Source organism: Rhipicephalus microplus, chromosome X (genome assembly GCF_043290135.1).
Source record: "Rhipicephalus microplus isolate Deutch F79 chromosome X, USDA_Rmic, whole genome shotgun sequence".
Lineage (NCBI taxonomy): Eukaryota > Metazoa > Arthropoda > Arachnida > Ixodida > Ixodidae > Rhipicephalus > Rhipicephalus microplus.
In genome coordinates, this window is record NC_134710.1 from 241,256,082 (window position 1) to 241,280,833 (window position 24,752).

The 24,752-nt window shown below is 45.4% G+C and overlaps 1 protein-coding gene across 2 annotated transcripts in view; it reads left to right on the forward strand.

The window, feature by feature from the left end:
- Window positions 1-24,752, forward strand: part of LOC119187743 (Hig-anchoring scaffold protein) — a 632,807-nt gene that overhangs the window by 466,930 nt on the left and 141,125 nt on the right. The window contains exons 12-13 of one of the 2 annotated variants that reach the window (XM_075878863.1): window positions 6,262-6,591; window positions 9,585-9,794. The exons of the other annotated variant lie outside the window; for it this stretch is intronic. Of the exons in view, the coding sequence (XP_075734978.1) occupies window positions 6,262-6,591; window positions 9,585-9,794 (540 nt within the window). The remainder of the gene's footprint in view (window positions 1-6,261; window positions 6,592-9,584; window positions 9,795-24,752) is intronic. 2 annotated transcript variants of the gene reach the window in all.

Genomic DNA, 24,752 nt, shown 5'->3' on the forward strand with positions numbered 1-24,752 from the left:
GTTACAGGGGCGTCTTCTTTCATGGAGTCGACGCCGCTATCTTTACAGCACCCATTTTCTTGGCTCACCATAACCTGCTTGTATAGTGTTTGCAACTTTCGTTTCTCCGAGTGTACGTAAGAGTATTGCACTCGTTCTGTTGGTATATGCATCATTAGGTCAGCCGTCATTATTTCGTTAAGCATCTTTCATTGACAAAGCATGTGCGTTTAACTTGTCAAGAAATCTTCGACTGAGTCCAGTGGCGTACTATACTGACATAGTGGTGTCTGCGCTTCACACGCGTAAAATGATCGTCTAATGCTTAACGTGGGCATGTGCAGAGTGCAAAAGCTAGTCATGGACGGCGTTTTAACACTCTGAACGAACAAGCAGATGAACCACCCTGACTACGCTATTCTAGAGACTCGTTACACCGGAGAGAAAGTGTTTACTCACACATTGCTCGAAGAAACGTCAGCTAGTCAAGCAAAGCCCAAATAAACACACCCTTCGTTCATCAGGCTTTTACATGGCGCGAAAGCACTCTTTTCTGTGACTGACGCTCACAGTAGGAGCTCACGAGAAAGGTAAATGTAGTGTATAAATTCAGTTGATTATTATCTTACCCCTCTTGCTCTTTCAAGGGGACCCAATTGTCAAGAAAATTTTGGCATGGGTAGATTGAGCGCACGTCTGGAGAGAAATGGAGAAAATGTATTTTATAAAACTCGGTGGGTTGGTGTGAATGCGCGGAAGAAACTAAGAAACGAGAACTGAATAATATACAGGGTTATGAAGGAAGACGTTGAAGGAGTTACATCATAAAACTTGGTTGTTGGGATGCGTATGTGCATGAAGGGTCTATTCATGGCCATCTTATCATAACCACCTCGTATCAGTTCCAACCTCGCGACCTTGCGTGCGCGTGCTCTCCTCTCTGTCCCTCCATCTTTCAAACACCCTCAACCTAGTCCCCTGTCTAGGGTAGCATACCATGTTGCTCTATACTGGTTAACATCCCTGCATTTCATTTCCCTCCTGTTCCTTTTTCCTTCAATAGGGTATCTGGCTGAAAGCACATTAAAGGCGGTTCGATTGGCGGCATTATGCAAAATAGATTTTCCAAAATTGACCTGAAAGCGAGTCTGTTAGTTTCTGTGCAGGCGCAGTGTTTTACCACGACAAAACAGGTATTTGATTCAGTGCAGACGTGATGTCACAGGTAGGGGGGGGGGGGGCATACTGCCGGCGGCTCTTTTGTGTGCATCCAGACCAGCCTCGTCGCAATTCACGTCCTTTTTACACTCATCTTAGGGCACGTGCTCGAGGCTATATTCCCTCACACACACACACACACACACACACACACACACACACACACACACACACACACACACACACACACACACACACACACACACACACACACACACACACACACACACACATATATATATATATATATATATATATATAGTTTACCATGACAGGAGGTTCTTCACTATGAACTGTTTGCATGTCATGTCACACCAGTAGCGCAATCCGAACTCTCTGCACGTGCTTCTATGCATGCTACACCTGCACGCCCGCACTTCCTTTTTGGCAGTTCGCTCCGCTCGTGGCATGTATACATCCCCGCTATACCGCGGTGTACGGTCGGAACCAGGAATTTCACGTCGGGGAAATATTTCGTGGTGGCAGCGGTGCGTTTTGGTGGTTTGCGTGGTGCAGGCCTTGTTGGGGTTGGCGCAACTTACCCGGGTTTTCCACACCTGTTGGGTACAACCCTTCCATCACGAGTATATATTCTTTCCTTGCCTCACCTCACGGCACGCTCTTGTTAGACGCGTATCACATGTCAAGTTAGACACTGCTCTCCCAAGCCGGCGGAGCAGCCTTCTTAATGAGCAACAGTACGCGACAGAGCATTGAACGCCGAAGCGCCATTCGCGAAGGAAAAAGGACGGTGACGATGCCTCGAGGCACCGATCGGCTGAACGCGCGACAGTTGCCCGTTCCTCCCGTTCGCTCTTTCTTCCCCTACATTCCTGCCCCCTTGAGTGTTCCAACTTGCTCCCAAGCCTCGACCAGCCAAGAGAGAGCTCGGGCCTCAGACTTCGTTAGCTTTATTTAGCTGGGGACTGTAAGTGCGTCAACAAACTGAATCAAAGGTCTATACACAGAAACTGCACCATAGAAGCCACACTTCACGCTATAGTGATACCCTGCGGTATGAGATGCCACCTTAACCATAGGAGTGAAGTGTTATTTCTTTCTTTTTATTTCTTTCTTCCTTCCTTCCTTCCTTTCTTTTTTTTGTTTCTTTATGCTGAGAAAAGGGAGCTTTTGATCAGCAACAAGTTCGAGAAGTCATTTCACAACTGTTAACACGATTTCACTGGGTGCATTAGTTTGCCGATCGCACTTACAGTACTTTCTTCTTTTGAATTAGATCATTTTTTTACTATTTTTTCATGTTCTAGGAAGGTTTATCTTCAAAAAAATTGCAAATTTGTAATACGTTTATTTCTTCTCTGTAGATCGTAAAGAATTTATTTATACACGCCTTAAATTAATGACCTCAGGTGTCACAATCACGATCGCGTTTTTCAGAGACGCTATTGCAGTCTATTGTTGAACGCCTCGATGAGGATTTTCTCCGTGAGCACCCTATGCCTAGTACATGAGTGTTTTTGTATTCTGCTTTATTAGAAGGCGGCTGCAATCAAACCTGCGATCTCGTTCACAGCAGAGCAACGTCATATAGCCGTGGAGCTACCGTTTGCCTGAGCTATTGCGACACCAAACAGTTAGGGATGACTATACTTCCAATGCTTTTCTTTCCTACCATAGCACGTCTTTATGGGGATAGATGATTGAAATATTATGCCCACTAATTTGAAGGCGTAGGTAAATTGGCATTTTCGTTACAGTATACTGTAACGAAAAATCACAGCATATCTACAGAGTGAATGATGAGAGTGGGCGAAGCGTCCATCCATCCATCCGTCCATCCGTCCGTCCGTTTGTCTGTCTGTCTGTCTGTCTGTCTGTCTGTCTGTCTGTCTGTCTGTCTGTCTGTCTGTCTGTCAGTTTGTCTGTCTGTCTGTCCGTTTGTCTGTCTGTCTGTCTGTCCGTTTGTCTGTCTGTCTGTCCCTTTGTGTGTGTGTCCATCTGTCCGTCTGTCTGTCTGTCCGTCTGTCTCTCTGTCTGTCTGTGTGTCCTTGCGTCCGTCCATCCATCTATCCATGCATCCGTCTGTCCGTCTGTATGTATGTATATATGTATATCCATGTGTCTGTCTGTCCGGCTGGCCATCTGTCTTTGTGTACGTCTCTCTGTATGTCTGCCTGTGTGCCTGTCCGTCCGTCTGCCTGTCAGTCCGTCTGTGTGTCCGTGCGTTCGTCCGTGCATTCGTCCGTTTATCTGTCCGTCCGTCCGTGTGTGCGTCCACCCGTCCATATGTCCATCCATACGTGCATGCGTCCATGAATCTGTCCGTTTGGCTGCCTGTCCTTTTTTCATGTCTGGCGGCGAGCATGAGCCACCAAGGCCCTTCACTCTGCTTCGTCTATGCCCCGCCAGCGAAATGATGAGCACGAGCAGCCGCGCACTCCACGCGCCGCTCTGCTTCGTCCATGCCCCACCAACAATCCACCACGTACAGCGACGATCCAGGAGGCTGAGAGAGGTGCTCCTTTCTCGCGCAGCAGCCAATCGGAGAGTAGCGTTACAGTGCCATCTAGAATATCCTCACTCAACTGCAGTTTGTGTGTGCTTCTAAAGTGACTGTGTATGCTACCTTCTTTAGGTAGCAGAGTTGCGCATGCCTGTTATCTTGCTCGCTGAGACGTTCAAGTCATGCCAGAAAGCCACCCCTTCCGAATGTAGGAGCCGACGCAGTCCAGCTACAGTCCAGCCACTCCGTGCGTTTTCTTGCTTGCTCATGACGTCGTTGGCACAATTACTTTCGCTTCGAAGGAAAAAAGGAAAACTCGAATAAATAATGGTCACCATAGGACGACATTTTTGTTTTGAATAGCAAAGAAGAAAACCTTGACTTAATTTGTCGAGGATCGTGTACATGATTCGCGACAACTTAAGTTCCGCAAATCGCTCATTCCTCGTAGTTTTTCGCTGCTTTACACAATTAAGCAGGTAGCTCGATAAACAATGTCCAGACCTATCCCTCCATGTTTTACAAATAACGCAAGCAATCGAGAATTTTCGGTATATCTATATGTAGCTGTGGGAGCCGGTCATCGTGGCAACTACGCAGCACTGAGTCATGGCGTTGCCCCGCACAGACACCATTAACACTCACGTTCCCTAAAAACGAACAAAGGACACAATCATGACACCAACGAAAAAGTACTTCTGCACTCAGCAAGATCACCTCGTCGGACTGCTTGGGCGGCGATGGTGGTGGCGCCAGTGGTGTGGTGGTCGCAAGCACTCGCGTGGCCGTAAAGTTGGCTTTTTTGCGCACGTTTTTTGCAATGTTTTGCGCACGTTTTTGCAATGTTTTTTGCGCACGTATGCGCGCTTGGCGAATGAGGGCGCGAGCGGCGAGTTCTATCAGTGGTGTAACTCTGCTACCTAAAGGTAGCATATAGAGTAACTCTATGTACGTCTATGAGACATCGCTGCCTATTACACTGTTCGCAGGCTACCGCCTTTTCTTTTTTTTTTCTCGTTTCTTCCGGTTACGCCTGACGCAGGACAACGTTAGACTGAGATGAGTTCCCCCCTAAATACAGAAGATGTAAATAACGCTATGTGCTTTCAGAATGAAACAAACTGTCTTGAAACTGGCATCTTTTGCATGACGTGCTCAAGCGCAAGCTTACCGGCTGAATTTGGTAGGTCATTATCACAGCGCTGATGAAAAACTCCAAACTGACAGTCGTCCCAGCTGTTTGCTTATATTCAATATGTTTCTCTCCAATTTGTACATCACTGAGCTTAAGATTTACGTCATACAGGTGCGGAAATTGGAGTTTTTTTTTATTCTGGCCTTTAAAACAGGAGTACTCAGTGGCCTAACTTATCACATGGATGACAACAGCCAAGTGATATCATAAGGGTGGTGGGTAAAATGTTTGTATACGCTTGGTACACATCTTGTGGACAAACTGAGTAGCTTAACATTGGTGTATGTGTTGTGCATCCCTGGCGTGAAGCTTCGCACTGCCAGGTGTAAACATTATTATGTCATCAAATGGTTTGACCATTGAGCTCTTTTAAGACTTGCCATGTTTATGATGTGTTAATCAAAAAACTTATTTGGTTGGGTTGCCATTTATTTCAGGGAAATAGCAAGTCACATTAAGTATATAATAATACTGTGCAAAGAAGCTTTATAGCTAGGCCGCAACCACAAGATAAATGTGCAGTTGGAAGTCCTGTCACACTGGACATCTAAAAAAAAAAAAGCTGAAAGTGGTTTTTTACAGGCACCGACCCCTTGATGGCCAACATCGGACCTAGAAAAAGGAAATATATTGAGCAGCACTCTCAGGCACATCGCAATGCTCCAAGCTGTCATCAATATATTCAGATAAAAAAGTGGGCACCCTCGGTCGTAAATGAACCACCGGCACAGCGGGTTGACCTACACTGCATGCAGGTGTTTCAAAGGCTGATGCAATGCATCAGACTGCAATGTCCCAGCTCGTTCTGAAAGTATCGCAGTTCTAAGTAAGTAAAGACAGCACAATTGCGCGTTTATGTGTCATACCACGACGAATTTCACCCTTGGCCCCCTAAGGAAGAAACATATATTTTTTTAATGTTGCTGGTTATTGTAAATGACGCTACATATTGCGTGGCTTACGCAATGTAAGTACCTCTGGTGTCGATGTACGACAACAATGTCACTTTTTTAGAAGTATATGATGCCCTACAATATTGTTCTTGTTACCGATGTCGCCGTGCAGCCTTAGGGGATTTCTATGAAAACAGATATTGACCATCATGCTGGCAAGCTGCTCGGCCAACGTGGCCTCTCGTAAAGCCCACCCTTTAGTGACCTCCAATTAGTCTACTCTCAAAATTTCTCATACTGCGCATTGTGTCGTCGTCTCGCGAAGCGGTGCCCCGTGATAACGCATGATCGCAACAATGAAAACCACAGAAAGCGTGTTCGATTACCAAGTGCGCCTGAGTCAGTGGAAAACACGCGATCTTCGGGACGTGGAATCCCGTGTAAAGCAGCGCACGCAGATGCACAGCAAAGGGACTAACGGCGCCGCTTGCTCTCCCGTGTCTCCCGGTCAGTCTACTGCCCCTTCCCGGGCTCGATCGAGCACGGCCGCGTGCTGCTGGTTGGCAACATGGGAATGTACGACTACCGACCGTACGTCCGGCGCGTGAGCAACAACCGGCAGATCATGTTCGAGTGCCGCCGGGGCTACACCATCCTGCACGGGCCCCCCGGAGCCACCTGCGTGGACGGCCGCTGGAGTCCGTCGGAGCTCCCGCGCTGCGTGCGCGGATCGCACCCACACGTGCGCCAGATCCGCAGCGCCAGGCGCCGCCGCCGCCGCCTGGCCGCGAGGACGCGACGCGACGCCCACACACGTCGCCGGCGGTGGCGCCGCACGGGGGGTGAGTACTGCCCTGTCGATTCCCACCGCTGACGAGCGCATGCCGTGCAAGCTATCCTCATCCAGGGGTAGCCAAGCAAGCACTCTCGAAGAGTCAGAAAAGAGCTTCGCAGGACGAGAGAGGCCTAGTCCACCGAGGTGGTATAGTGATTACGGTGCTCAGCTGCTGACGTGAAAGTTGAAGGTTCAATTATGGCCGCAGCAGTCGCATTTTGACCGAGGCGAAGTGCTAGATGGCCGTGTACTGTACGATGTCCGTGCACGTTAAAGAACACGAGATGGTCTAAATTTCCGGCGTCAACGCTACGCCGTGCCTAAATAGTCGTATTGTTTTAAAACGTGTATCTTCAGATATCATTATTAGGATATACATACTTCAGTTGCAAAAAAACATTTTGACTATATTCCGGGCTAGGAAACTACGTTGTCATCTTCAAGGATGACCGATACACACGTTTGTGTTAACTACTAGGTTTCTCAAAAGGCTACGTTACATACGTTTACATAAGCATAACTGCTTGATCAAGAAGTCGGTGGTCTAGCAGCACAGTATTCAAGTATAAGAGCTGCAGTTTGTCTACCCCTGTCCTAAATTCTTCATTCTGAATGTGTGTGTGTGTGTGTGTGTGTTTAATTAAAAATAATAATGAGCCCTAAATGACTATACATGTGTTTGGTGTAATCGCACATTTGTTCGATACCTGTGCAAGTGAAATGTAATTGAAGCTAAACCCTAACACTGGAAAGCAACAGGTGTTCGAATGAGGATAATTGACACTTGTGTCTTCCAAAGACAATCCCTTCCCTACTGCGAAGCACATATCTATATGTCCACGAGAACTTCCCCTACGAAAGCACAAGCCAATGAAAAGTTCAATTGTTTTATCGGGATATCAGGCTCACACTTTTAAGTGATTCAGCCTTTCTACAATATCCTCCGCAAGATGAAGGCAGGGTGGCAACATAACATGAATTTTCTTTAGTGTGCACCATCATGACCCACGTTTCAGTATTAAGATAGCTTAAAAACTGTTACATTAACTTTTTTTTTCTATGAAGACTAGGATATAGAGGGAAAAACCAATACGACATGAACGCTAACTTTATCAATGAACTGCTTCGCCAAGCTGAGGAACTGCATTATTTTATTGCGGATCATTTTCATCAAAAACACCTGTGACGCCCTGGATGGGGTCTTGCTTTTCTTTGATACGATTCTGGCTTGTACCCGCCTTTCATTCCGGGCCTCAATTTTTAGGAACCCATTTCAATATTTCACTTTGACTAATTGCCGATTGCGGGCGTAATCAGAGTTAACAATCGAATGCCGTAGTACAGAAAACAGGTCTAGTTGGTAGTTCATTGTGAAATATCGCGAAAAGAAATTCACGTAGAGACAGCGCGGGCGCACGTGTGGTCTTCTTGCTGTATCTACGTGGTTTTCTTTTTGCACTATTTTGCAATCGAATGCCATTTAGCGGCGCTCTCCCGGTGAGAGATTCCGGAAACTAAATGGCAAACATAGATGTAATCGTTTAAAACAGATGCGGGAAACGAGGTTCTTGTCGTGGTCCCGTGGCATCACTATGCGGATAGCACATGCGCCTCCCAATCGTAACAATTCAGTTTCACAAGGCACCAAACACAGAGAAGTCATTACGAGCCCATTATAGTGTCGGAAAAACTTTCTTGCAATCATTCTTTGCAATCATTTTTTTCAAACCAGGCAGCTATACTATTGAGAAGTAAAATCTAAATATTCTTAAGTGAAACTATATGTACACATAAAAGCCCTGTGAATGGGTGTCCCGTTGCGTATAAGCCCTACGAGCCCCTAACAAAGAATGGCGCTTTTTTTTTCATATTCAGTTATTGAAGATTTACGTAATTTCAAGTATGTTTACAAGGCGAGACATTTTAATTTAAGCAATATACCACAGCTTGTGTTCACAGCAGTACTATATTCAGACCCGATGTAGCCATTCTGTTACGCAAGTAACAAAAGCTCGGCATAAGGACCACAGCGCGGCTGCTTAGAAATAAAACACTCCGTTTTGCGTAATGTGAGCAGTTTATATTTGGGCTATAGTTAGTGTGTAATTAGTTCGCATTAAGTAGTGCGATACGGACAAGGAAAACAAAAAGAAGCGAATAACATTTATGGTGCTAAGTCACAGTACTTTACTGTGCAAATTGAATACTATAAAGAACATGGCAAGCCAGTATAGGCACGGCGAGATAACGCCATGGGAGTGTTATTTGCTTCCTTATGTTGTCCCCGTCCGCAATGCTACGTTTCCTCAGAGCTCAGAAAAAAAAATTATTCGTGTGAATCTAGCTGCCTTCAATGCCTCAGCTGCCTTAACAACAGTGACGAAAACAGCGTTGTTCTATCTTCAGACAGAAATGGTAGGATTGCGCTATACCATGCAATTTGTGTGCATCTTTTTAAATTAATGGGATGAAAAAAAGGTCAGGAGCATGAGCGATAGTCACTCACGAGAAAAGAACCATTTCCAGAATGCTAAACTGGTCTGGTGCTACAATTACTTCATTTACGGCACGACGTTTGCGTGGTAGCTGACCTGGCACAAAACGGTTGAATCTTGTATTTCTTGAGAGATATACGGTATGCCAATTCGTGTGACGTGACAGTCATTGCGCTGCGGCTGCGGAGTGAGGAGTCCTCCTAGATCTCGCATAGTTCCAGATCTCCCGGCTCTTCTAAGTCTCTATATAGAAGTCGACGGGAGCAAAAGAGTCACGATGTCTAATTTTTTGAATGAGCCTTTTTTGTTATTGTTTCGTCAAGCTGCCCAGCTGTGTCCTGTATGTGAGCAATGAAGCCAACGTCCTCAAAAAATAACCTATTAAATGTCCAACGTTGAAGTTTAATGTCGCGAAAGGTACGAATGACCACTGCATAAACGAAACTTTCACTTGTCCTTTCCTCACTGCCTTTGGTACGTTCCCTCCCTTCTGTATCGTCCTCAGGTCCGTGCAGGCTGGCGCCAAACGTGGGCCCAGGCCAACGGGGCCGCAGCGATGATGGGAAGACGCACAGTGCCAATCCAGTGGGCGGCCGTCGCGGCAGGGAGCTCTGCGGCGCGGGCAACGCCACAGCCAGGTGCGTGCAGGCCGGATGGCAGCCCTCCCGGGAGGAGAGACGTCTCTGCCGCCCACGGCCTCGCCGCCGCCGCGCCCGTAGGTATACACTCGGGGGCAACCTTTGTGGCGCTGCAGTGGTCTGGAACACCGCTTGGCCGTCTCCCTTGCTAAACATGCGCCGCACGCTGCGTTATTGCATCGACCTGTTTTCGTGGATCTAGATTGGATGGAATTGAACGCGGTGCAAATACGACATGACACCCGTTGCTTCGAAACTGGGCGGCACGTCTGTAAGCTGCCATCCAATGCATATTGGTTAAAGCGCCTTCTTGATGAAAATTTCTATATTGAACAGACATGAGTTAAACGCTGTGTTCCCTTAAAGTCCGATTGGCGGCTACAAGAAAAAGACGATTTTAATCGCGTTAGCGAGTTCCGTGTTCCATTAGAGTAATGAAGATATTTGAGGCGCATCTCTAACAAGCAAACAAAGGTATGTGTGTGGTCTTTGTTTTCTTTAGGTGCACTTTTCTGAAACTGGGAAAGCCAAAATAGACCACCAGCGTACAGCTTCACTTGACGATAATAAACGAACGAGCCTTCTGCCATCCGCACACACAAAAAAAATTTGTTAATTTTCTTCTCAAGAAACAGAAGCGCAAGTGATGGACTGCCTTGCGCTACCTGGTCGTTATGCTAGCAATGAATGGGAGATGCCCTCGCGTAGAGTAACGCCGCGTGCGCACTCCAGAGCATTTTCGATTTTTTGCTTACCGTTAGTGCCTCTTCATCAATATTTCTATTCCTAATACATGACTTCAGCCACCTAAACCTTTCGCGCCACTTTCAGTCATAACACGGGTGTATCACATGTCAACTCGATACTGAATCACCTGCCTTATTGCAACACTTGTCGCAGCTGAAAGATGGCAGGCTCTAAATTGGCGGTTTTTTAGATCGCCTCGCTGGGTTCTAGACCACTGCACTGTGGCGGTGAAGTGGAAGCTACAAATGTGAGATCGCGCGTTTTGCGTGGCATTTTTTTACGTATACTGAGCAGTGATGGTTGCAGAGTGGATTGGTCGTGCAGCCGTAACCTTTGCTTCAAAGCCACACAAGGTTGTCCCTGGATATAGACGCGTCCTGCAGTCGAAGGTGTTCGCAAGGCTTTATTCCCGCATACGTCTAAATCAAACAAACTAACAATCAGGGCGGATAGTACGATCGCCAAAACTATATTATGCACACAGTTTGTGTATGAAATTTACCTAATTTCGTTTCATATTTTTTTTTTGGAGAACGACGTCGTCAACGACTGCTAATTTAAATCTTCTTTTTTTAATCGTGGCCGTATCGTGAGCAGTAATGGCTGCATTAGTTTAAGCTTTCGTAAAACAGACGGATAAAAAGCACCTGCGCACGCCTGGTTCGCCTTAGTTTTCTGCGCTTAGTTTAATGTGTGAGACGGAGGCTGTATCTCCCAAGTTAAACGTAATACAAGCCGGTAGGACACACACAAGCTGTGCACACTAAAGCTCTATTTAGCTAATTAACTGTACGCCTTGCCAGGTACTGAGGTATACGCACACAGTGTCCGATGACTAACGAAGCCACAATAAAACCATGCATTGCTTGCTTTTTACACGGAGCGCACGTGCTTTAGTAGTTTGCGAAAGTTACGCAATTAGCAGGCTCATTAATGTGATTTTACTGTTAAAACGATAACGAAAGTTAATAATGTTTCCCGATGAAGGCCACTGAGTGTATGCAAGGCCGCACATGTACTTTTTTTAATTCGTTGGGGTCTGCATGAGCCAGCTTTCGCAAGTCCATTGAGCTCCTAGATGCTCGGGTACTGTAAGAAAAATAAGAGTTCTTATTATGCATTCCTGTAACTGTTTAATGAAACTTCGTATTTCATTGTTATTTTGATAAGCCGCTTTGCACCACATCAAGCAGACACTGCTCAGACTGTGGGCCCGCTTTCATCTTCTTCTTCCTCTTCTTTTTCTTTTTTTTATCAGCGGGCTCGACGAAGAGCTACAGGATCGAATGACTGATAAAGTAATCAACGGTATATTTTCAAAGTGATGCGTGGTAGTAGAGATCAAAAGCGCTCAGTAGAGCTAATATAGAAGCGCGACCTTGAATAGGAGATCTGTGTTTCCAGTGATAGCATGGCGAGAGCTGTTTCATGCGTGTATAAATGGCATGCCGCTATATAGGAAACACAGTCCTCGTTTCTACCCCGATGAACGCTTAAGCACCCACAATGCCACACAAAGGTGGCATTGTGGGTGCTTCGTTAAATCACTCAAATCAGACGTTTAGAGGTCGTGAAACAGCCTCGGACAAACAAGCAGTTTTTTTTTTTTACACGAAAGTGTTTTATGCCAAGATTCAACAAGACTTTGATGGCATATTTTCGTCACAGAAAGGACGTTGAAAGAATGCGCATGATCAGAAGACAGAGAAAAAAGTGTTGCGTCAACAGGATTTGAAACCATGACTTCTGAATCGACAATTGATGTCAGGCACGCTATCAACTGCGCCATGGACACATAATATGCACGCTGTAAAAAATACGCCTCTTAAATCTGCCACCGACTTTTCGCAGCGTTCTTGGTAAAGTGCAATAGTGAATCATGACCATGGCATCTGGGATTAGTTCTGTCAACGCGTCGTTTCTAAGTGTCCGTCACATATGGCATATTTCCAATAGCAGAAGTGCAGTTTAGTCGACGTCTTAACACACGTTCTGGTGGCAACATTACAACGAGTGTCAGCGTCGCACATAGCATCCCCCATACAAAACATAGCTCTGCAACCTCTGAAACACGCCTTTTTATCCTAGCTCCACGTTACCAATTTAAGCTCGCCCCGCGAATAATTGTGGCCGGCCAAAGAGAAGACAGGACGCGCGTTGCGTTTCCCTCTGGCCGGGCAGCGGTGTTCATTAACTCTACTATGCCGTGAGTAGGCGACCTTAGCCCAAGTTAGGCGTTCATTCAGTCATGAGGTTCTGTCTGTCGCATCACTTTCTGTGGTTCCACTCTCACTGTTAACTACTATAGCTACCACAAGCATCTATGACATCATCATCAGCAGCAGCAGCCTGACTACACCCACTGCCAGACAAAGGCCTCTCCTATGTCCCGCCAGTCAACTCGGTCCTGTGCTTGCTGCTGTCACTTTATACCTGCAAACTTCCTAATCTCATCTGCTCACCTAACTATCTGTCTCCCCCTCACCTGCGTGCCTTCTCTGGGAATCCAGTCAGTTACCCTTAATGACCAGCGGCTATCCTGCCTACGCGCTACGTGCCCGGCTCATGTCCATTAATTCTTCTTGATTTAACTATAATACCCTGAACCCCGGTTTGTTCCCTGACCCACTCTGCTCTTTTCTTGGGTCTTATGATTACGCCTGTCATTTTTCTTTCCATCGTTCAAAGCTGGAGGTGAAGCGGCTGGTGAGGATCAGGTAACATCAGATATGATGAAAGACAAAGAACAGATTGTGTTATAAAAGCTGATCACCCTGTTTACGAAGTGTCTCGTGAAGGGGAGGGTACCAGAACCTTGAAAAAATGCTAACTATGACCTCAAAGGTTTGTTTGTTCATTAATCATGGACGTCAGTCATCACGATGTCTATGTGTGACTAAGCTTCAACGTGCATGCATTTACCTTAAACGATGCCGTAGCTGTCAAACACCAAGAAGGTTCAAACACCAATGAACATTGTGTAAGCACCTCTTATATCAACGTACATTAAATTATTTCAGTAAGAACACGTTTTACTTACGTGTTTTAGACATTCCTATAACAAAGGAATCTACGTTTTTTTAGTTTTGTCATGATTTCAATCTCTATCTGGCTGCAGTTTTTTTACACGTAGGGAAATAAGTGTGCCCTTTCGGGAAATCATCGTAGTTGAAGAACATTTTATTTCTACGAAGAATTCGGAGACAGTCCAGCAGGTGTTTGGGGTGGGCAAACATGGCCGGCGCATCATTAGAGCGCTTCAGTATATTGAGTTACCCCATTGAAGTGAACAATCCCCAAATACGGTTCACAGTGCAGCTATCATACGCGTAGTTGACGTAGGACTGGGACAGTAACTGTACACGGTCAAGCATTACCACCTCCTAAAGCAATCATAGTAGGGTACCACACATTATAATTGCAAGATTATAGGGCCGTAGAAGTGCTTGCGAAATTATTACATTGTTATGCTTCCGAACATTGTTACATAGCATTATATCAAGCAGTGAAGCGAAAAACACTCTTTCTAAAGTGTGTCGAAGCTCAAGTAACGGACCTCCTTGCGCTATCTGGTCGTTAGGCTAGCAATAAATGCGCGATACTATATAGCGTGAGTCGTGGAGCCTAATCCTAATGACTATAAACGTCGTAAGTTGAATGCCTTGCACCTTGAAAGTAATTTAATGTTAGAACCAATCTAGCATCATACATTGAGATTTGAGCAAAGCCTTTGTTGTTGTCGTTCACCCCGTCCTTTTTTTTTTATCTAAACCTCTCGGGTCATCGTTTCTTAACCCTTATGGACCGTCGCGTGGTTAATCCTCTAGCACTGAGGTAACTAGAACAGATAGGGGTCTACCTCTTGAATGAACGCTAGATGGGTGCCCCAGCTTTCCTTCCTCAGCCTCACTATGTTCAATCATTATTCATTGTTCTTGCTTTTAGAGCCTGAGATGTTGGTTTCCAAGGAAGTCCGTATTTTCTCCGACGTCAGCCGGATGTCACTGCTTTTTCTCAGGCTTCCTTTTTCATTTTGTTGTGCTTCCCTCTACCTTATTTGTAGATTTTCTTGAGGAGGCAGAGCTTTTTCGCGGTGATCCCGGACAATGGCAATCGGCAGAACGAAAGCCTCCAAGATGAAGAGGCACAAGGAGGCCATATCTAAATGTTGAACGACGTTTACCCTATAGGAAAATGTAGTGCACGTTGTGGAACGTATTCTGAAAAGAAAAAGCAGATTCAGTGCTTCGAATAGGTTCTCCTTCAAAACCGGAACGTAACACTGATCACATAAAAACGTACAACTAATTGACATTCACTTTTCACATTCAATAGGCTTTGACCTTCTGGCACGTGAAGGTGATGTAACTGATTTCAGCGTTGTTTCCGACTTGAATTTAAATTTTACACTTCGCGCAAAGCAGATGAAACGTGACCAACGCTCTCTTGGAACAAATAGTGCTAGACGAAGAAAATTCGAGCGTGCAGTTGCATTTAGATGAATGCATACACGGCTTGACTTCGCGTAAAAAAAGTTTTGACACTATGTAATGGCAATATAATTACTGAATAATAGCGTAGCTGAAGTTATACCATGCTATCGCCTTCATAGCAGCGGCCAGCATTACAATCATATAGTACGCTCCATCTAGTCAGCACCATTGACTTGCGCGCATCACTTTGATTTGGCAGCGCTCCGGATGTCCACTGTGATGACTGGACTTTGCGCACTATACCGTTGCTAATGCTTGCCGCTGTTCGGGTTTCACTTAACGCCGATTGTACGTTCTCGTTTGCTTGTGGCGCTTAGTTTAATTGTGCAAGACTGTACGTGTCCCACCGAGAATACGTTATTCTAACTTACACTATATATATTTCCAATGTGAGCCCAAGGTGCGTTATACGTATATGTGTACAACCGGGAGCACGCTGCAATTATTGATAGTTCTCTGCCATTCTCGTCTTCTCTCGCGCGCATGGGCAAAATTATGGCGCCCCCACTGGATGGCCCTTCTCTGGCTGCCTTTCTATTCATCGCGAAGGGCCCAGTTCCGCGGTCGGAATTAATCGGCTGTTTAGTGCGAGCGAAAAAAAAATCCTGTCGCACGGCGTGTTTTGGCACTCCTCCCTGCCTGGGATTGACAGCAGTGTCATAAATCCCCTCGACACCCCGTAGAAAAAGAATGAAAAACTCTGCTCTTTCTAAAAGCCCTTATTAGCATTTAAGCACTTGAAGCATTCATGCTGATATAGCTATAGATATCGAGATAAAAAAAATTAAGCAGTGGAGGCGCGAAAAATTCATCCTCAAAAAGATCAGGCTTTGTTCGGACGCTGTATAATTGGGCGCAAATAAATAACGGTCATTCTTCGCCCCTACCGCGCACATTTTTGTGCTCGGTTTCTGTCAAAGTTTGTGCGTGTCTTCCGCGTTATTACGTCAATGATCACTTGTCTTTGTGGATGGACGTAGAATTAATGTCTCCGCCACTAATTAGTGGAGATTTCACCCACGAGTGATCGCGTCGCCATACATTTAGGTCCACCTACTTTATTCTGCCTATTCGCTTTTTCTGTTAGTTTTGCTGGCAGCGAGTGATGTATAGCGCGCTGCACTTGGCGCGCTGTTTGTCGGCGTGTTTGACGAAGAGCCTTAAGCTGGTACGTGTCAGACGTTTTACGGAGGCTCACGAGCCGAAAAAGCGGGCGGCAGTTCACGACGTCGATGATGATGAAATTAACTTCATCGTTTTCAGTGATTCTCGGCTGAATAATTTCCTACTACTCGCTGTTTTTTTTTACGCCGTGTAATATCGTCAAGCTTCTGCGAAATAATTATGTGAGAGAAGTTTCATTTTGCTGACAAGTGTAATGGTTTTTGTGCAGTGACATTTGAGATCACTAAGCCATTCAAAGCATGAAACATGGTTTTTAATGTACGGCGTTCACTGGTAGTGATTCATTCTCCCGTGTTATTCAGCGGAGCGTGCGGTAACTGTAGCTGCAATTGTATTAAATAAACAAAAGCGGGAAAACTCCAAGCGCAAAGTGGTATATGCTCCTGCATATAAGGAAAAGTTCCACCTCGTTGTCGCGTATTCAGATTTAATTAGATTATATGATGCATGGGCACGGCTTTCCGCGTGGTAGCAGTTGTCAAGGTATGATCGAGGGCTTCAGCTGCTCAGTACAGCTCTTCCGCTTCCATTTGTGTTGCGTTTTACGCGCAGCCGCTTTCGTGATTATTGGCGCAGAAAAGAAAAACGAGGAATAAAGCTCAGCAAGAAAGGCTGATGTCCTTTCCTTTCTCGCGCGTTTTCAGCTCTCGCAGTGTCTCCATGGGGAAAAATTGTCGCACAGGCGGACGCGCTTGAGATATTCCCTGATATCTTCGCATGAGTGGAAAAGAACAAGTCGTGCAAATGTCATGAGTATCTTCGTGATTGCTTCCAATTACCCTGAATGTCCTTGCTAGGTAATTACTATACGTATGCAGCTTTGCTAACTGACGATATTCCCTGAAGCGGGGTTAGTTATGCGTGAACATTTTATTCCTAATTAAGTTCAAATGAACGATCAGACAGGGGAATGAGTGTGACATGCGAAAAGCAAAGTAATAGAAGTAAATCTACTTGTGTATCACACGCGCCGCGACATCATTTCCTGAGTGCACAGTGACTGTAAAAAAATGCTTACACGTTGGGAGAAGACAACCACTTCTTTGTTTTTTAGCATAATATTTGCTCTGTACTCGCACGTGAGCAGTCGAAATTACAACTTCTTGTTGTTTTTCGATGATGTCATAACGCATGTAAATTTCTGGCCAACTGCGTATACATAACGTATGGGACACCTTCCGGTTAACTGTAAAGTTACGGTGTTTCCTGTGTTATATTTTAAATTAGGAGGTCACAACCTGACGCACATTCTTTCATACTCTCTTCGTAGCATCTGCTTATGAGGAGTTTCTATTTGCGTGCGTGGGTGCAGTGTGTAAGAAACTTATGCTGTTAAAGTGTTACGTACCAAACTCTTACGTTGCCGAGATTTCATTGTGTCATTTCAACCAGTCTCTCCAACCATATGGCCCACTCAAGTAAATTTTACCCAGCGGCGTCATAGGAAACGGACACGCCAGTAATGCTACTCGGGCAGCTCTCGATGGCACACTTGAGGATGCCATACCACTTTCAAGGTCTGACTCGGCCAGCAGCCTTCGTGGTGACTTGCACAGGAGATAATGCTCTCTTTTTGGTGCCCACCAAGCAGCCAGATCAACCGAACCACTCATCAACACCGCCTGCGCTCTTTGATGTAACCCTATATGCAAAATGGACTTCACCGAAAACAGCCCACACAGCTTTGTCAGTTATGGTGAGGTGTGGCATTTGCGAAATCATATTTATTCCACATCGGGATGGCCGACAATGCACTCTGCTATTTTCGTAATTATGAGGAGACGCTACACCACATACTGTGTGACTGTCCGGTCAAAAATGTGCAGAGACAATCACTGGCGTCCATTATAGCGCGCCTTGACAATAGACAAACGTCTGTTGAATCTGTTCTAGCATGTCGTCGACAAAGGACAATGCAGCTGAAGGTGACCAAAGCACTGCTGGAGTTTTTGAGGAAGACGGAAATGGCGAAGCAGCTGTGAGAGTGATGTCACGTTCTACGCCAGATTATTGGATTCTTACTGACTAGGTGCTCGTGCACGTGCTGTGCGGTGGGGTAGCTTTCTGTCCCTTTCCTCTCATTCATTCAATCTTCGCTTTCCCACGTGTAGGGTAGCAAACTGGTTATCCTGAACTGTTTGACCTCCCTACCCTTCCTGCTCTACCATTCTCTTCTCTTCTTGACGCAAGCATAGTGAGAGAGAGAGAGACACGGACCATGCGCTACGCTATACCTAGATAGCAGGTCCTTGCCCTCGGCTTTGTCATATCATGCTTCTTGTGCCCACAATTCAGGTGTGCTGAAAGCTGTGACGTTAAAATTTCGGTTTCTCAAGCATGGCGTAATCAAGCAGATTGCATAGACCTGCATGCTGGCTAACAGACGATAGCTTAGCGCAGTGAGACATTCGACTGTTAAGCGCGGGGTCGTAAGTTTGAAAATCGCGACCGCCAAGTTAATTTTCTCGTGTTTATTGTTTTTTTACATTCATTTTAATCTTAACAATTACCGACACGCAGTTTTAACGAAAGCGAGAGCTTGCACGAACAATGAGTGCACGCATAGCCCAGGCATCAGGGCAACTCGCGATCACGGGACTTGCTTGAAGAGAGCGGTGAATTGAAATGTGTGGTTTCTCTTTGTCTTTTTTTCTCTCAGTGAGCAGTTAGATGTTTTCTCATAAAAACACTGTTTGAAAGCACCTTCGTAAATGAAGGAACAAAATTTTTAGGGTTATGGCAAACAATAACAACACAGGGCGCTTTATTTCTGTAAAGTTCATACTACCACCTGTTAAGAGCGAATCGAGGGCATGCTCGCGCGCTGAAGAACACTTGACAAAACTCGAAATACGTACGCGCAAGAGCTGGTGAAGAAGCCGTTCAGTTCAATGGCTGCTAAAACTCTGAATTGACGTAAGGGGCTCAATGACGTTCGAACAAGGGAGCGCATGCTTTGTATACGGTCTCCCTACGCGGATAATGAGAGCAGCCGATTACTTCCCATTAAGCCTCGGGGGGAGAACCCGGAATGCGTGCGCACATCGCAGCGTGTGGTGCGCCAGCGTGCCTTCAACGGCGTGTTGACGGCAGCTGCGCGTGGCTCGTGAGAGCTTGCACTGTGGTCGCGGCTTGATGAAAAGTACTTTTCAAGCGACCAAGTGGCGCAGGCCGAGGCACGTCCACCGCATCAACGTCGCGCTTCAACGGGCGCTTTCATCATCATCATCATCATCATCACCATCATCATCATCATCATCATCATCAGCCTTACTACGTCCACTGCAGGACAAAGGCTTCTCCCATGTTCCGCCAGTTAACCCGGTCCTCTGCTTGCTGCTGCCAATTTATACCCGCAAACTTCTTAATCTCATCTGCCCACCTAACTTTCTGTCTCCCCCTAACCCATTTGCCTTCTCTGGGAATCCAGTCAGTTACCCTTAATGACCAGCAGTTATCCTGTCTACGCGCTACATGCCCGGCCCATGTTCATTTCCTCTTCTTGATTTCAGCTATGATATCCTTAACCCCCGTTCGTTTCCTAATCCACTCTGTTCTCTTCTTGTCTCTAAAAGTTACACCTGCCATTTTCCTATCCATCGCTCACTGCGTCGTCCTCAACTTAAGCTGAACCCTCTTTGTAAGTCTCCAGGTTTCTGCTCCATAGCTAAGTACCGGCAAGATACAGCTGTTATATACCTTCCTCTTGAGGGATAGTGGCAATCTACCTGTCTTAATTTGAGAGTGCTTGCGAAATGTCCTCCACCCCATTCTTATTCTTCTAGTTACTTCAATCTCGTGGTTTGGCTCCGCGGTTATTACCTGCCCTAAGTAAACATAGTCTTTTACAACTTGAAGTGCACTATTACTTATCTCGAAGCGCTGCTCTTTTCCGAGGTTGTTGTACATTACTTTCGTTTTCTGTAGATTAATTTTAAGACCCACCTTTCTGCTCTCCTTGTCTAACTCCGTAATCATGAGTTGCAATTCTCGCCCTAGTAGGTTGCAGCGATGTCGTAGTGGTTAGAGCATCCGCCTCGCATGCAAAAGGTCCGTGGTTCAAATCCTGGTGCTCCGCAGTTCCCAATCGGATAAAAAAATCCGCGTGGTGATGGAACTGCATTAAGAGGCCTGGGGTGCGGCCTTACCGGTAACCACCGCCGGGAACGCACTCCCTCACCAGAGAAGGATTGGCCACCCTGGTGCAGTATCTGGCCACTACCTCCCACATGCATACGTCAAATAACGAACGCTTTAGGAATCTGCAAATTATATCTGTTTCGAGATACGATGGCTTGAAGTACGCCCACTGAAAATTTCTGGCATTGCAAACAACCCAGGCCATGCGGCTTGCCACACGCGATAACTTAGGAAGAAACCACATTTAGCTAAATGTATACCTACGAAACGTGGCGTCATGGCTGACTACAGGAGCTCCATCCGTGCATACTCAATGAACCTGGGCCTATGTATTTGCATTTTTGAACGTGTGCGACAGGGACGTAGCCCGGAGGAAAGTGGGTTCAAACGCATCCCAAATTTTTCAATTTTGTTTGCGTATATATACACGCACCATACTAACGCACGCACGAACATACACTAGGACTGTTTGAACTCACCCCCCCCCCTTCTGAAAAAAAATCTTTGTCTACGCTCCTGGTGGGAAAAAATAGGTGTGTATTACTATGTTTTTTTTTCTGCTATCCTACGTTTTCTATTACCTTGCGGCATTACTTTATATGGTCCTTATATATTTTTTTAGGTGTAAGGAACGTGAGACTTCTGCCTTTTACAGTAGTTCGTTTTTCTACTTTGGTTCAATAACATAACCAACCAAGAATGCTCTAACTGGATTGTGGTGTGTCAGTGAGCGAAATATTGAGATGCAAAAGGAAAAGACTAATCTCTTTCTACCAATGAATCATTCCTTTATACCTATTTTCGTCAATTCTATGACAAGAAATTGATTTCTGGAATAGGTAACATAGACTAACAGTTCTACATTTCGTTTTTCACTTTAAACCAAGTGCTGGTGCGTGACAGTGTCGTCCCTGAATTTTTAGCATTGACTGTTAGTTCTACCTGACATTTAAGATTGTCTTGGCTCTCTTCAAACGCTAATTAGTATATAGTTGCATATTACAGTTAACTAAAAGCCCTGTAGAATATCGTTATAACCCATGACATCACGGTGAGCTTGGGCACCATCCTCACCCTTTTGTTTATTTGTTGGCGCCCCACGTTTTTATCTAGCTTCTTCGCATTGTAAAAAAGTTTTATGCTTGTTTGTCGCTAACATGGTGCAGTAATTTACTTATGTAAATTAAGTGGCGAAAACTTCTGAAGTGTGTGTGTGTGTGTGTGTGTGAGGGAGAGGGGGACGCAGATCTGTTCATCTTCAAATAGAAACATGGCCGTTAAACTTCCCCAAGCCGCAATCCACGAACTTCAGCCTACCAAACTCGGTAGTGGCTGTTCAAGTATATGTTTATGAACCCCGCGTATTTTGAATGCAGTAGTTGAAATCTGAACAAAACTAGACTCGTTCGAGTTAGCGTTGTATGCAGTATAGCTGATAGCAGCCTCGTTGCCTGTAGCAGTGTCACGAGGACGAAGTTTATCGATATAAAGCTCACCGATTAAAGAAAGCTGATGAGAGGCGTGTTCACAATGAGTTAGGCTGCACACCTGTACACAATTAAGGCCACTTGAGTCCCAGTGGCTCATGACAATTCGCGAGCATTGTCCACGAATAAGCGTACAGTCAGTGCGGCTTCGAAAGAAAAAAATTCGGGACAACAAAGATGCTATCATTCACTATTTCATGAAGAGTCACGTGGGATTTAAACACGCTTATAGGCCGACCATATTCTGTACAGGTTTTACATTGTGGTCTGTTTTCTGACGCAGTGTATTACAGAGCTGCGCTCACTACGGCATTCTTCTGGTCGAACTTTCCTACCATTTACAGCTGGAATATAGGCTGTTGTCAAAAAAGGGGTTATCTGTATTCACCAAGTTTGAAGCCGTCTAATAGTGTGCGTTTTGGAAATATGCAGTCGATGTTATTTCGACATGCCCGTTTCTAGGCACCAGATGTCCTGGTTTTATGGAATGATTTAGTGTTCGTGCAGTAGAACAAGTGCCTTTTACAGGCTATACTTCGTCGTTCAATCTATGGAGCCATATGACTTATCTATTCAGCAAGAAACAACGTAACCTGCGCGCGCTTAATCCCGCTCGCTTACGTGGAGAAAGCTTCGTTTTCGTAAGAGACGCCCACGCGCCGGCGCGTGGGAGTCTGTTATTTCACGTTCATCTTATTAGCGAGTCTCAATTGTTGCAGCAGCTGTGCTATGCTCCGATGCAATTTTTTAATACATCGACTCACAAGCACGCTTACATCTACAACGCTGCGCTTCATTTGACAACCTTGCTACGAAGACCGTATGTTGCAAATTACAATAACAGGCCTTTGAATCAACCCTTTGTTCTTTTGGTGCACGTTAAAATAAAAACATGAATTTCGGAACAACGTTTCGTTCTTCTCGAGACATGATGTTGCAACGAGCCGAAATTGAAGCCTTTCAATTCCGGAAAACGCTTGCGACAATAAACGCCACAATTGTTTTGCAATTCATTTTTTTTTTTGTTCAAGAAGACCTCCCAAATCGGGCGCTTGCCATTGATATGAAGACTTTAAAACTGCACATCAACTTTGTGGTCGGTTCTCGCTCACGAGAAATCGTACTTAACACGTGCGATATCGAGTGATAACCGTGATATCTGTTCTTTTTGTTGTTTTTTACTGTTTTACCACAACTCCTACGGAATTCTGCTCCGCTGTATCCTCTCCATGCATGTATGTGTCTATATACACGCTGGAAGATTATTTAGTTATTTTTTTATTTATTTTTTTATTGTGCGAACACAAACACATATTATCCTTATGAATTTCCAGTTTTTTGCATGTTTTTTTATTATGACCGCAACAATTAATCAAGCGTTAGTATCACGCTTCATTATATAAACAGCGCCTGTTTTCACGTTTCTGTTGCTAAGCGCATAGACGTGATTTACTGGAATGTCAAAACATTCACACAGAATTCCATGGGAACGTATTAATTCCTGGCCCTGTATCTCGGTGCCTTTAAGAACACTAGAGGAAAGTGAAGCCAGTCTGCGATGAATCAACATAAAACAATGATTGGAGTGTAGGTATAGTGCGAAACCTAGAAATATAACGAATACATTTTGTGGTTACAAACTGATAACAAGGGTGCTTGCAGGATGACCCGAGCTTCCCGTGCAGATGAATTTGCTCCGAGATCGCTCAGCGGTGGCCCTGACATGAAGACAGTGTGGAGCGCGTGATACGAGCGTTGATAAAATTGACTACAGGAATGCGCGTGTCGTTGGAAACGCATGTTGGACGTTTGCGACGGTGATAAAAGAAACACCGCGTTTAAAAACGTCACCGCTGCCACTCAGTAAACATTTTAACAGTGCGACGTCAGCGGGATGCCAACTCAACAAGCGCCTCCCACATTCGTGTTCGTGGGCGTATGTCGTGTTTCGAACAGGGTTTTTCGTTCCTCCTGCAGCATAAAAATTTCCTCTCTCGAAGGCAGCAAGGGCGCACACACAGCCCTCTCGTGCTGCTCGTTTCACCTATATCTCCAATAAATATAAGAACAGGTGGTCACCAGGGGCGCTCGCATCATGGCGGCAACGTAGGTGTGATTGTAAACGTCGGGAGCGCAGCGAAATTGAGTGCGAGACATCGCATGCACGTGGTGATATCACTTCTACTTCTGCATGCGTGTGTGCATAGTCAGTACGATAAAGCTGATAGATTAATCGCGCCACTCGACGTGAGTACGGCTCCTCGGCAAGAGAAATTGTGGGAGGCGTACCCGATCTTCACCGCGGGCGTCTAATTAATCAAACTGATTGACGCGTGAACTGGAATACAAACTCGTTGATTTTGAGAAGCCACGAGCTAAACTCGTGAGTGTCAAGCGTTTTATGCGTCAAACGCCAAGTAGCAGGCAAGCTTATTTGCGGCTAAATAGTTTGGTGAGCTTACACTACTTGTGCAAGGCTGGAGCCATAAGGGAGCTTCTGATAACAGCTTCTTGCAGTTTTTTAAGTTGGTCGTCTACTCATGCGTGTGGTCGGCTTCGAAGTGAAGACAGCATCAGCTCTGTCTTAATTTTATTGTACTAATCGACTGAGGCTTAAGAACCATTACAATAAGCTGTCTTGTCCTGATTGATGGGGCTTCAATGAAAAGTCAATTATCTCAGGTGCAATTAGAAAAGCCATATCAGTATGCAGCTAAGAAACGTTTTCCTGATTAGCAGGTTTCTAATTGTCATCATATTAGTAAGGGCTAATCAACATGGTTTTACTTAGCGTGCTCATCACTAACGTCACCTTAATAAGCATAGTTCATAGCGTCACGTTAGTAAGCAAAACACTACCCAACTTAGTCGACTGTCCTTGACGCGATGACTGGTTTTATCATAACCAAAGAAACGCAGTGCGCCGAGGGGGAGGGGGGATGAGACTTTTTTTATATTGTTGGCTCGTTCATAAGGGGATGTT